Source organism: Sinocyclocheilus anshuiensis, unplaced genomic scaffold (genome assembly GCF_001515605.1).
Source record: "Sinocyclocheilus anshuiensis isolate Anshui unplaced genomic scaffold, SAMN03320099.WGS_v1.1 scaffold1597, whole genome shotgun sequence".
Taxonomy (NCBI): domain Eukaryota; kingdom Metazoa; phylum Chordata; class Actinopteri; order Cypriniformes; family Cyprinidae; genus Sinocyclocheilus; species Sinocyclocheilus anshuiensis.
This window is the reverse complement of record NW_015536587.1, coordinates 748,769-760,310: the sequence shown is the minus strand read 5'-3', so window position 1 is coordinate 760,310 and position 11,542 is coordinate 748,769. Positions and strand designations below refer to the sequence as shown.

Sequence of the window (11,542 nt, the reverse complement as noted above, 5' to 3'; positions counted from 1 at the left end):
GCCGAAAGAGTTTTTTTTGCTATTTTCGGCCGAATAATTTCGGTTGCCAAACATTTGGTGCATCCCTAAAAATTTATAATAATAATAATTTTAATATTAAAAGTCTTGTTCTAGAATTTTACAGATTTATTGTGACTTTCATAAAAAAAAAAAATAAAAATAAGTTAAAATTGTTAGTTTTAAAAATATAAATCCTTAAGAAATAAAGTGCTTGTAGTTGAAGAAACACCCATAGATAGTCTTTTGCACATTATTTTGAATCTGTCGGCTCCTGTATTTTCTGAGACTGCTGATAGTATGAAATATTTAATAGTCTTTCCAAACACTCGTTTGCTGGTTTACTGTACGGTGCAATCGAGTTTCTGTACTCGATTTGTGAGCTTGCAGTCTGAATTGAAGGTGGTAAGAGAAAAAAGATTGGTCGGCACAAGATAATACAAGGGCAATAATTCCTAATAACATTTTTCTGTTGTGTGATATTAGCTGGCTACACGCGCAACCGTTTGTGACCATTTGTAAAACTTCAGAATTTAGAGTTTGAACTGTAAAATACTCACCTTCACCAGGAAAAACGACACTCCGTATGTGCGTAGGGACCTGGCAAGCTTCACATACTTCACTTTTGCCTCGATCTCCATCATCTCGCCGCAGCTTTTGTGATCCTGGCGAGGAGATTAAGATGTGAACACTTCTCTGCCTTTGTGGGATTTGAACCAACAACCTTTTGTTTCAAGTCAACTGTGCCTCTTTGCGTTCAGGTTTTAATTCACAATGGAAAGCTATACACATAAGCATCTGTTTTCATCATTATAAGTGAATGTTTTGCCTAGGTGGGCCTTCTAAGCAAAATAAACAGATATAGAAAACAGTAGTCCTTTCTTAAGCTGAATAAATTGTTAGAACCAATATATGTTAAAATCTAGCATAGAAAGTAGCAAGTTTTAAATGCATCAAATGTTTGAGTGTTTTTTTTCGCCAAAAGCTAAATATTTAGCTGTATCCCATATTTTACATTATAAAAGATGATTTTTGTTTTCTACAGCAGGGTGGGAAGACCAGTAAATAAATCCTTTATTCCATTTTCTCAGTTTTTACAACCATTGTTGTGTTTACTGTGATTTCAACTCAACCATTCAACCCTGTTACCAAAGTTATTGTAAGAAAAGAAAAAAATCCAAGCTTGGATTCCAGACAAGCTAGCCCTTCATTTAAGCTACATTTTCAGCCCTGTTACTCAGATTTCAGATTTTATTTCAATTAATTTTTTTTACAATTTTGTATCAAATCAAATTTTGATATTAACTTGATGTTTAAAATTAGGGGGGGAAAACACAAATCAGAGTATAAAACGGCATTTAGGCTGTACTTAGACATGTTCCAAATATTAATAATAGGATAAAAAAAAATTCCAAACCGAAAATAAAACTGCTCATCTAATATTTAGCTTGACCTACTGCAATCCACATTTACTCGTAGGTTAAGCCATTCCTTTTACTGACCATGTGTTGAAAAATGTAAAAAGCCTTCATTTTTAATGATTTCAGGCTGTTTTTTGTATGTTAGTCATGGACAGTGCCTAATAGCATGTTTTCCTAGAATAACGGATTGAGTAAAGCCCACAGAGGGTCATGTACCTGAAAAATTCTCTTCTCCGCCCCCCTCTGTTTGATGTATTCTTTTGGTAGGAACTCCTTCAGGCTGCAAATACATTTCACATGTTTACGCTCATACTACGCAAACATTTTTCCCTCAGAGCAGAACAAAACACATGAGGTCATCCTGGCGGGAATTACATCTTCATAACGTACGCCCACACCGACTCTTAAGGTTTCCAGACAGCACAGAATTCTTGCAAATAATTGTCTAGTCTAAAATGTAATCAGATAACAACTGAGAGAGCCTGTGTGTACCTGTGTCTTACAGTGACAGTGTTGAGGCAAGGCATGTGGTCTTACTCTAAAAATCCTGGCTTGTGTTTTTGCTCCACGTGGGGACCAAATTGGATCTGTGCCTGAATTCCAGAGAACTCGCAGGCCTTATCAAAGGACACGGGGTGGGAGCCGTTCAGAATGTCATCCCTGGCCTGAAACAGAGACAGGAAACAAGAGCAGATGTTACAGAATGTAATGAGGGTGCTAATAAAGATGTTACAGAAAGTATGCGGAGCATGCGCTAAAGCAGTTGTTAGCACAACAAAGCAGACAAAAACATTTGAAGGGTCGTCAACATCTTTAAAGAATATATAGATCTGTATATTAACACAGATTAAGAGAATCACTGTGCGGAGATGTCAAAATATTAAGTGACTAAGTGACGTGACATGTGGCCAAGTATGGTGACCCATACTCGGAATTAGTGCTCTGCATTTATCCCATCCAAAGTGCACACACACAGCAGTGAACACACACACACACACCGTGAACACACACCCGGAGCAGTGGGCAGCCATTTTTTTGCTGCGGCGCCCGGGGAGCAGTTGGGGGTTCGGTGCCTTGCTCAAGGGCACCTCAGTCGTGGTATTGAAGGTGGAAGAGAGCGCTGTACATTCACTCCCCCCACCTACAATCCCTGCCGGTACGAGACTCGAACCCGCAACCTTTGAGTTACGAGTCCGACTCTCTAACCATTAGGCCACGACTTCCCCCTATTGTGTGTAGGAGATCGTGTTCGGAGATCGTGCATCGGAGAAACACAAATAAGCAGCTTTAGCGACATGTAGCTGTGAGATAAAATGATTTTGAGAGTTGAGGAAGACTTCTCATCTTGACATTTTTTTTAAGCCGTAGCATGCAATTTGTAGTTGTGATCATGGTCCATGTGATCATGGTCATTCCTGCAGGCATGCTTTAATGGACTGGCTTGGATTGTACTGACACAATCTCAACATTAGTTTCTCTCTTCCAGTACAGATACAAATTCCTAAGAGATAAAAAGGAGTAATCCACTTAAAAATACAAATTCGGTCATCATTTACTCACTCTAATGTCATTCCAAAACTGTATGCTTGTTTTTTTCCCCAGTGGAACACAAAAGGAGAAATTTTAAAGAAGCTTCAAACATTTTTTTTTTTACTATACAAGTTCATAGTAACTGTAGCGGTCAAGTTCAAAACGGGCAATGCTGGATGTGGAGGTCCTGGGCTGGTGTGGTTACACGTGGTCTGCGGTTGTGAGGCCGGTTGGATGTACTGCCAAATTCTCTGAAACGCCTTTGGAGACGGCTTATGGTAGAGAAATGAACATTCAATTCACGGGCAACAGCTCTGGTGGACATTCCTGCAGTCAGCATGCCAATTGCACGCTCCCTCAAAACTTGCGACATCTGTGGCATTGTGCTGTGTGATAAAACTGCACATTTTAGAGTGGCCTTTTATTGTGGCCAGCCTAAGGCACACCTGTGCAATAATCATGCTGTCTAACCAGCATCTTGATATGCCACACCTGTGAGGTGGATGGATTATCTCGGCAAAGGAGAAGTGCTCACTAACACAGATTTAGACAGATTTGTGAACAATATTTGAGGGAAATAGGCCTTTTGTGTACATAGAAAAAGTCTTAGATCTTTGAGTTCAGCTCATGAAAAATGGGGGCAAAAACAAAAGTGTTGCGTTTATAATTTTGTTCAGTGTATGTTTCCCAAACTTTTTTGGTTTAATCAAAAAGCTAAACATTAAATCAAAATATTTAAAATTACAATAAATAAATAACATAAAAAAAAAAAAAAAAAGAATCAAATAACAGACTTGCTAAAAAAAATATGAAACATTTTATGTTAGGTGACCAACATCAGAGAACCCTGAAACATGTGAATGTGTCATTAATTGAAATATTAACTTAAAAATCACAGGTGGTACTTTAAGAAAACATTTTAAGTCAAAGAGGTTCGGCTGCCAAAAATACGTTCAGGAATCCCTGTTATATGGAAAAGCGCTTCGAGATTATTCTTTAAAAATTCTCCTTTTGAGCTCCAAAGAATAAAATAAGAGCATATGGGATTGAAACAAAATGAGGGCAAATAAACGCTGACAAAACTATCTTTTTTAGGGGAACTATCCCTTTAAGATGTTTCAATAACACTGAGTGCAGTCTAATATTACAGACGGCCTGAGGCCGCTATGGAGGCTGACAGTCCATCTGTTCAAGTGTCTCCTGATATACACCTGAGTATAGTTCAGTTTAAAAGCTGAAAGGGCGAGTCTTACAGAAATGTTTTAGTGTCATCCTCGCCGCCACCAAGTGAGCATCTACAAAGCAAGTGGCGCCTATTTGCAGAGCCTAGTTTGTGAGTTTTCAATCTGGATGAAGTAATTAAAAGTGAAAAACTTGTTTGTGAGAGTGTATACTTGGCCGAGATTGTGAGGTCATGGAAGTTTTACATCATCATAAACAAGTCCGCCCTCAGGACATCCACCAATCATCTCGCATCGCTCCCAGATGACATCAACATGGTAACAGTAGCAGATACAGTCAGTGAGGGTTTATGGGAACACATCATGACAAACTGAGATATGATGCAGTCACGCCCCCAGCGCGGAGCAGAGAAATCCCCTTCAGCCTGCCAAACACTCCTGAGCGCATACATGTGCAGCAGTCTGTGTGTGTGTGTGTGTGTGTGTGTGAGCTGCGCTCTTCTGTTTCTCAAAGTATGTGGGTGTGTGTGGCACAGAGTCAGAGAATTTCACGCGGGCGTGTGTGTTTACTACAGAGGAAGAGAGAGACAGAGGGAGACTGAGGAAAGGGAGGAGAAGTGTTACAGTCTATGTGTGCATGTGTGGTGACTCGCGTGCACTTTTTCACCAGCATGAACACAAAAAAACCTCACTGTATCCATCACTTACAAAAAACAGTTCCATGGTATTGTTTAAAATACCTTAGAGTAACATGTAAATACCACGAATGTACAAGAATTTAGTAATAGTAGCATCATGGTAATACCATTTTTGGACAAATACTATGATATTCTTGTTTTTTGTTTGGGACTGTGTACCATGGTAATACCATGTTTCTTGACATGGTACCATGGCAGAACCAAGTTGCAAGAATATGATAAAGTACCACAGTATTACCATGTTTTTGAATGTATCAGGGTAATACCATGGAACTCTGAAGTAGAAATGTAAATACCATGTTTTTGGACATTATGGGAATGGGTAATGGTATGGTAATTCTTTAAAGTACATGGTAAAGGAATATAGTAATCATAGTACTATGGTGTATATAGCTGGTCTCCCAGCCTGACCAACTAAAGAAGAGGTCAAAACCCTCTAAAACCAGCATGCTAATTCAGTTATGACCAGGCTGGAAGACCAGCCAACCGGCTGAAGCTGGTCTTAGCTCCCAGATAGTGCAGGTACGTCTGCAAGATGTCTGTTAAAGATCGCTTCATCTGGAAAGCATCTGCTGTGCACAGATATCTGATAGACGTCTTTAAGATGTCAGTTTTACATGCATTCTAAATCATAAACATCTTAAAAGACATTTTCTAAACATATATTTAACATCTGATAGGAAACGTCTAATAGATGTATTGCAGATGAGCAAAAAAAAAAACATCTTGCAGATGTAAATGCAGATGTCAAATAGACGTCTCCGTGATGTACGTGTGCTATCAGGGCTGCTTTTTTCCCCCCAGCAGGGATGGTATACAAATACAGTAATCAAAAAAGTACAAAAGTATGATGTTATAAAATTTCAAGCGATAATTTCAATAGTGTCTTTAATTTTATTGTCTGTGTTTTAACGCTAGCTACAAGAAGTCATGAACAGACATTAGCATAGCTTCAGGAAGTGAAAAAAAGGCGCTTCATTAATTGTGATAATTATTTTTACTGTGCTAAACTAACCATCTAAATGAACGTGTTATTTTTCTCAGTGCTATTATTTTCATTGCATCATGCTGGTTAGCTCCGCTCACAATTAAACCTCATTGGTCCAAGTTACCACACAGATACATACCAAACATCAAATATCCCACATCCATTGTAATCTGAAAAAACTATGAAATACCCAAAAAGTGCCTAAACGGAACAAAGTGTAAAAACATGTAAACTATGCATGATGCAATAAAATGTCAAACAACAAATCCCATAGTTTCCTTGCAAAAATATGTATCACTTGTGCGTATACACATTTTATTTTAACAATTGGTTAAAAAAAACCTAGCATAGAAATGAAAAAAACAAACAAACTGGTGCTTCAATAATTTCAAAAAAATATTATTTTTATCGTGTTAAACTAACCATCAAAATTTGTTCCATCAGGCTGTTTAGCTTCGCCCCCAATCACACCTCATTGGTACAAATTCCTACACGGACACTTATGATTTTGATTCTCTGTGCTTTCTGGCATTTCACATTTATTGTGATCTGAAAAACTACGCAATACTCTAAAAAGTGCCTAATTAGGAAGAGATGTGAGGGAAAAGTAATCCATACTGCCTAAGGCTGAGGAAAAGGCAATCGACAAATCAGCAGCTGTGAAGATAATGCACATTGCCTTCAGGGCTGACCAATAATTCATTCATAAGAGCTATGTCACTATTTCACTGCTTTCATAAAACTAAAATGACAACATCTAAACACCTAAATGTCTGAGCGATAGTGGCTCTGAGAAATTAATTAATAGTTAGAGCAGGTGGCGAAGAAGAGGTTTTGGCAAACTGGTGCAATACAGTTAAACCAGCCAAACAGACAGATAGAGGACAGACAGAATGTCAGTAAAAGAGAATGACAACAAATCAAGGAAAATGATAATTGTTGAAATAGCTGAAAACATAATTATCAATAATTATGCAGGGCATCAGGGTGAAGTACTTCCAGGTCAAGAATCTGCCACTCTAAAACTCATTAGCCAATGAGAAGAGAACCCTTCCCTGCAAGCCCTGCCCACACAAGTGCTCTACTCTACTCTACTCTACTCTACTCTACTCTACTCTACTCTACTCTACTCTACTCTACTCTACTCTACTCTACTCTAAAAAAAAAAAAAAAAATCGCAACAGTTTGCATCAATTTTGTGACAACTTCTAATGAAATTATGTTCAACCAAGAAACTACACTGAGTTAGAAGAACTTAATTTGTAAGATAAATATATTTTTTAAATTCATGACTCAAAAAAATTAAGTTGCTCCAACTAATGGATTTGTCAGCCTGGAACCAATTTATGTGATCTTTTTCAGTTCAAATCCACAGCTATCATAGCACATGCTAAATGTAACTTGTCTACTCTTCAGCACAATGATAACCACAAAAACGTACGTCAACATAACAATGACTCTTTTAAATGTCAAACATAACAGCATTAAACACTAATAGGTCTTTCCCTTCACTAAAAAACACATAAAATATAATTTAATTTCAACATTTATTCTCCTTATCCAGTCCTATGCAAAGCATGATGAGAACAAGAAATCCACTACCCAATTTCCAAAGTTAACAAGAAAATTCTATTGAGTTACAACTTAATAAAAAAAAAAAAAATTAAATTAAGACAGAAACTTGTTTAAATTAAGCACAATATTAAGTTAATGTAATGATCAACACTATTATGTCAACTGAACTCAACAAAATAATGTTTGCAACTTAAAAGGTTTAATTAAATTATTAAATTAGAATTTTTAACTTGCAACCACGCATTTATTTAAGTTGTGGTAACAGGTCCCCTGAATCGTTTTTTAGAGTGATTCTATTCTGTTCTAACCTGCCATGACGGACAAAAGCACTGCATGACAAGACATTTTGATGATTGCTTGGTTTCTATTTGTTAAGTCATGATGACTAGCTCCGCCCACAGTGAAATATCATTGGTCAAAAAACCTGTTCCATATAACTGTATGTTTAATATCAAATATGGTCTGATTGGCTGTGATCTTGTTGTTTTGTGACGTATTATGCTTTTTGGTGAAAACATCTAGTCAGAATATGGTCTGAAATAGAAAAAGAGAGCAAAAAAGTGACCAAAAACAATCTTTTACCTGTACGTAGAGCAGGTTGAGCTGGACAGGATCACGAGAGTCTACATTCTGGTCAGAATAGAAGAACTTCCTTCGTAGAAGTAGTATCTCGCTCTCCTCTACGCCCTGCTCCCGAAACGTCCAACTGTGGTCCAGCCAGTTCACTATGAATGAAACATGCGGCCATGTTAGCATTAGCAACCAAATCATTTTTTTTTTAATCATGTGTATTAACACCACAGTTCAAATCCAGTGAGCAAATACTAAGGGGGTCTATGACACCAGTTATTATATCATTTAAATATTTGGACTGTGTAAAGTTTCAAGCCTGTATAAGAATCTCTCAGTGTGTGTAAATCTGGCGGGGTGTTTTGTTTGCTAATGTTTTATTTTCACAGTTGCCAGGAGTCTCACAATCATCATCTGTGTGAAGTTTGGCTTTCAGCTTCTCCATCTTCCTCTCGTCTCGCAGGAGGGTTCTGTCTTTCTTCAGCGTTCCCATTCCATCCTCACGTTTCTCCTCCACCTGCTCTTGGATCAGTGAGTACTCCTCATAATTAGTGATTCCTGTGGAGCACGAGATAATCAGCACTCTCTATCGGTCAGTCTTACAATCTCTCCAGCACAGGTTTTGTGTGAAACTAAATAAATATCATTCAGTCAACAGGAATCGGAAATCGTACAGGATTGTAAATCGTTCAGGAAAATGAAAAGAAATTAATAAAAAATATAAGGGAATGAGGAGGCTAATGCTTATCCACCCACATTGTCGCTTAAACTGGCCATTTAAACAGAAAAGGACCATGTAAAGTCATATTTTTCATGTGATGTTTAAGAGTCATATATCCAATAATGGACATAATGAGAACAAAATAAAAGATATTTTGTTACTAGTGGTGTACCGATATTACAAATCTGGCACATACCGATAAATGGCGAATATTAAAATTGTATGCTATTTTGTCTCAATAACAAACACTAACACTAAAATCAGTCATTTAAAATACTACAAGTGAATTTAGGCATCACAACATTATAATGTACAGTATGAAAAAAGTATATTCATTTTGATATTTGCTAAAGATTACATAATTAAGTATGCTTTTAAAATGTTTTTAAAGATTTAAGTTTAAATGATCGAAATGTGAAAATAGAGAAAATTAACATACACAAATAAGCATCATCTGCTGGAACGCCACTCTCTCGTGAACGTGCGTAGGACAGTAAACGGAAGCTAGAGATTACGGTTTATAAACTTTAGAATATGGATATTTTTCTTACACAAATGCATCGCATCGCTTCAGAAGGCCTTTATTAAACCCCCCGGAGTCATGTGGAGCACTTTTTATGATGAATTGATGCACTTTATTGGACTTCAAAATCTCAACAGCCATTCACTGCCATTATAAAGCTTGGAAGAGCCAGGACATTTTTTAATATAACTCCGATGCTTCGTCATGCCTGGAGCTGATCCGTGCTGGTTGCTGAGGAAATACTTCAACTTCGCGCTGTCGATCGCCGGATCGGCTTTCACCGTGGACGAAGCGGAGTCCAGCCCGGGGTTGTCACATGTGGTTGCCGCAGGCATCACAATATGGTAAGGGACGTAACATTTCCGTCACACGCTTGAGGAATTTGGCCAATTACAACGCACTGGATAGCTGGCCAATCAGAGCACACCTCGCTTTTTCAGACCGATGAGCTTTGTAAAAATCGACGCGTTTCAGAAAGGCGGGGCATAGAGGAGAAACAATAATGTACAGTATGTGGAAAATAATGTGTTTTTTTAACCTTAAACCGCATAAACACATTTCATTACACCAAATACACAAAATAATGTTCTTTTTAGCAGCATCATATGACCCCTTTAAGTTAAGGTACTGTTACTGTACACTACATTTTTTTTTAAACATTCATTGTAGCAGCTGGTACTTTACAAGCCCAATATTTCTGCCAAACTTGACAGGATAAAAGAATTACCCACCTATCCTACTGCAGATGGTGACCAACAGCTCCCCTACTGTTTTGGAGTCATCCACCATTATGGTTTTGATTGTTCCATCCAGCATTTTGATCTTCTGAGGTCTCTGTTTTTTCTTGTACTCCAGGACGTCCTGTACAAGACGAGAACAAATGCTGAAATGATGCTTAGAATCACAATGGAAATAAAAACTTACGAAAGTCTGAAGAGAATACAGATAAGTCTAATAATGTGATTTACCCCATTCCGCAGCATGTAGTAATCAAGGGTGCGCCCTGATTCCAACCAGATTCCTTTCCTGGGGTCATCATCAGACAGGAAGAGCCCGTAATCTGATGCTGCAATAATTTTTACATAATTAAAACAACATCTCACCCCATGGAAGTAGACACTAAATCAAAGAGATCCGGTTACGTCTACAAATATGGTCATAATAAATATCAGACTCTTCATTAAACCACAAAGCCATTTGTCTTTGATCCTAAAAGAAACTATTGACATTTATAAGATGAGTCCAATTCATTGCGGCCATCGTGGGAAGCAATCATGTGCGTCGCACGGGACATCAGTCATATAACTGTAGCTGGCCGTATAATGAATGTACACAGAGTGGCGGAGCTGCAGACTCATCCCGAAGTGATGACTCCTGTTGAGCTGTTACAAGTCCATTTCGCAAACTCCAGTGAGCAGAGAGCATTAATGCTTGACTTTGTGGCGATTTGATGACTTGAGTGGAGATGGAAAGAGAGAGAGAGCACTTATCCATCAGACTCACTCTGAAGCAGAACTGGCCATCAGCGGAGGTTGCACATAGCGTAACACTTTTGACATGACGGATACAGAAACATCTACTGATGTGAAGAAGCTGGTATAAAGATTTAACCCGAATCTAAACTTCTGTCAAGCTCTGTAGATTTTTACAAAATTTAGAACAAACATAAAAGTTCCCCCTGCCCCTAGTGTGTTTAAAGGGATAGTTCACCCAAAAATGAAAATTCTGTCATATGCTGTTCTTTGTCAGCCGCACCACTTTGTTGAATACAGTTTTTTTTTTTTTTTTTCTTTTGCGCACAAAAAGTATTCTCGTAGCTTTGTAAAATCGCGGTTGAACCCCTGATGTCACATGGATTATTTTACCGATCTCCTTGCTACGTTTCTGGACCTTGATTATGTAAGGACCTTTGCTGTCTATGGGGGGGTCAGAGAGCTCTCAGAATGCATCAAAAATATGTTGTATAAAAAAAAAAAAAAAAAAAAAGCGTAGTATTCTCAGTTTCTCTAACAGGTTGTACCATATTTAAATCCATTCCAAGCAATTCTAGAGAGTTTTCCTCAGAAATCTTCACAAAATGTGCCAATTAGTCAATATGAATCCAAAATTGACCTTATTAACTTTAATAAACATTCCTGGTAATGTTTTGAATAATTCTGTTTATTTTATTCCAATAAAAACAAGTCATCTTTAATCAAAATTTAATAACTTGCTATGCCTCTACACACCACTGGTTGTGCCAGTGTTGCTGTGTCTGACTGGTTGTGATGCGCAAACAAACAGAAATGTTTTGATAGAATCACAAAGCAACAGTGTTGCAAATGTTGTTGCCGTCAAG

At 37.8% G+C, this 11,542-nt stretch overlaps 1 protein-coding gene across 1 annotated transcript in view; it reads right to left on the bottom strand.

Moving 5' to 3' along the window:
• Positions 1–11,542, bottom strand: part of LOC107703225 (talin-2-like) — a 175,722-nt gene that overhangs the window by 80,543 nt on the left and 83,637 nt on the right. Inside the window, exons 3-9 of the mRNA XM_016505777.1 lie at positions 10,173–10,270; positions 9,936–10,065; positions 8,366–8,518; positions 7,973–8,115; positions 1,956–2,083; positions 1,635–1,698; positions 558–662 (exon numbers count right to left, since the gene is read on the bottom strand). Of these exons, the coding sequence (XP_016361263.1) occupies positions 558–662; positions 1,635–1,698; positions 1,956–2,083; positions 7,973–8,115; positions 8,366–8,518; positions 9,936–10,065; positions 10,173–10,270 (821 nt within the window). The remainder of the gene's footprint in view (positions 1–557; positions 663–1,634; positions 1,699–1,955; positions 2,084–7,972; positions 8,116–8,365; positions 8,519–9,935; positions 10,066–10,172; positions 10,271–11,542) is intronic.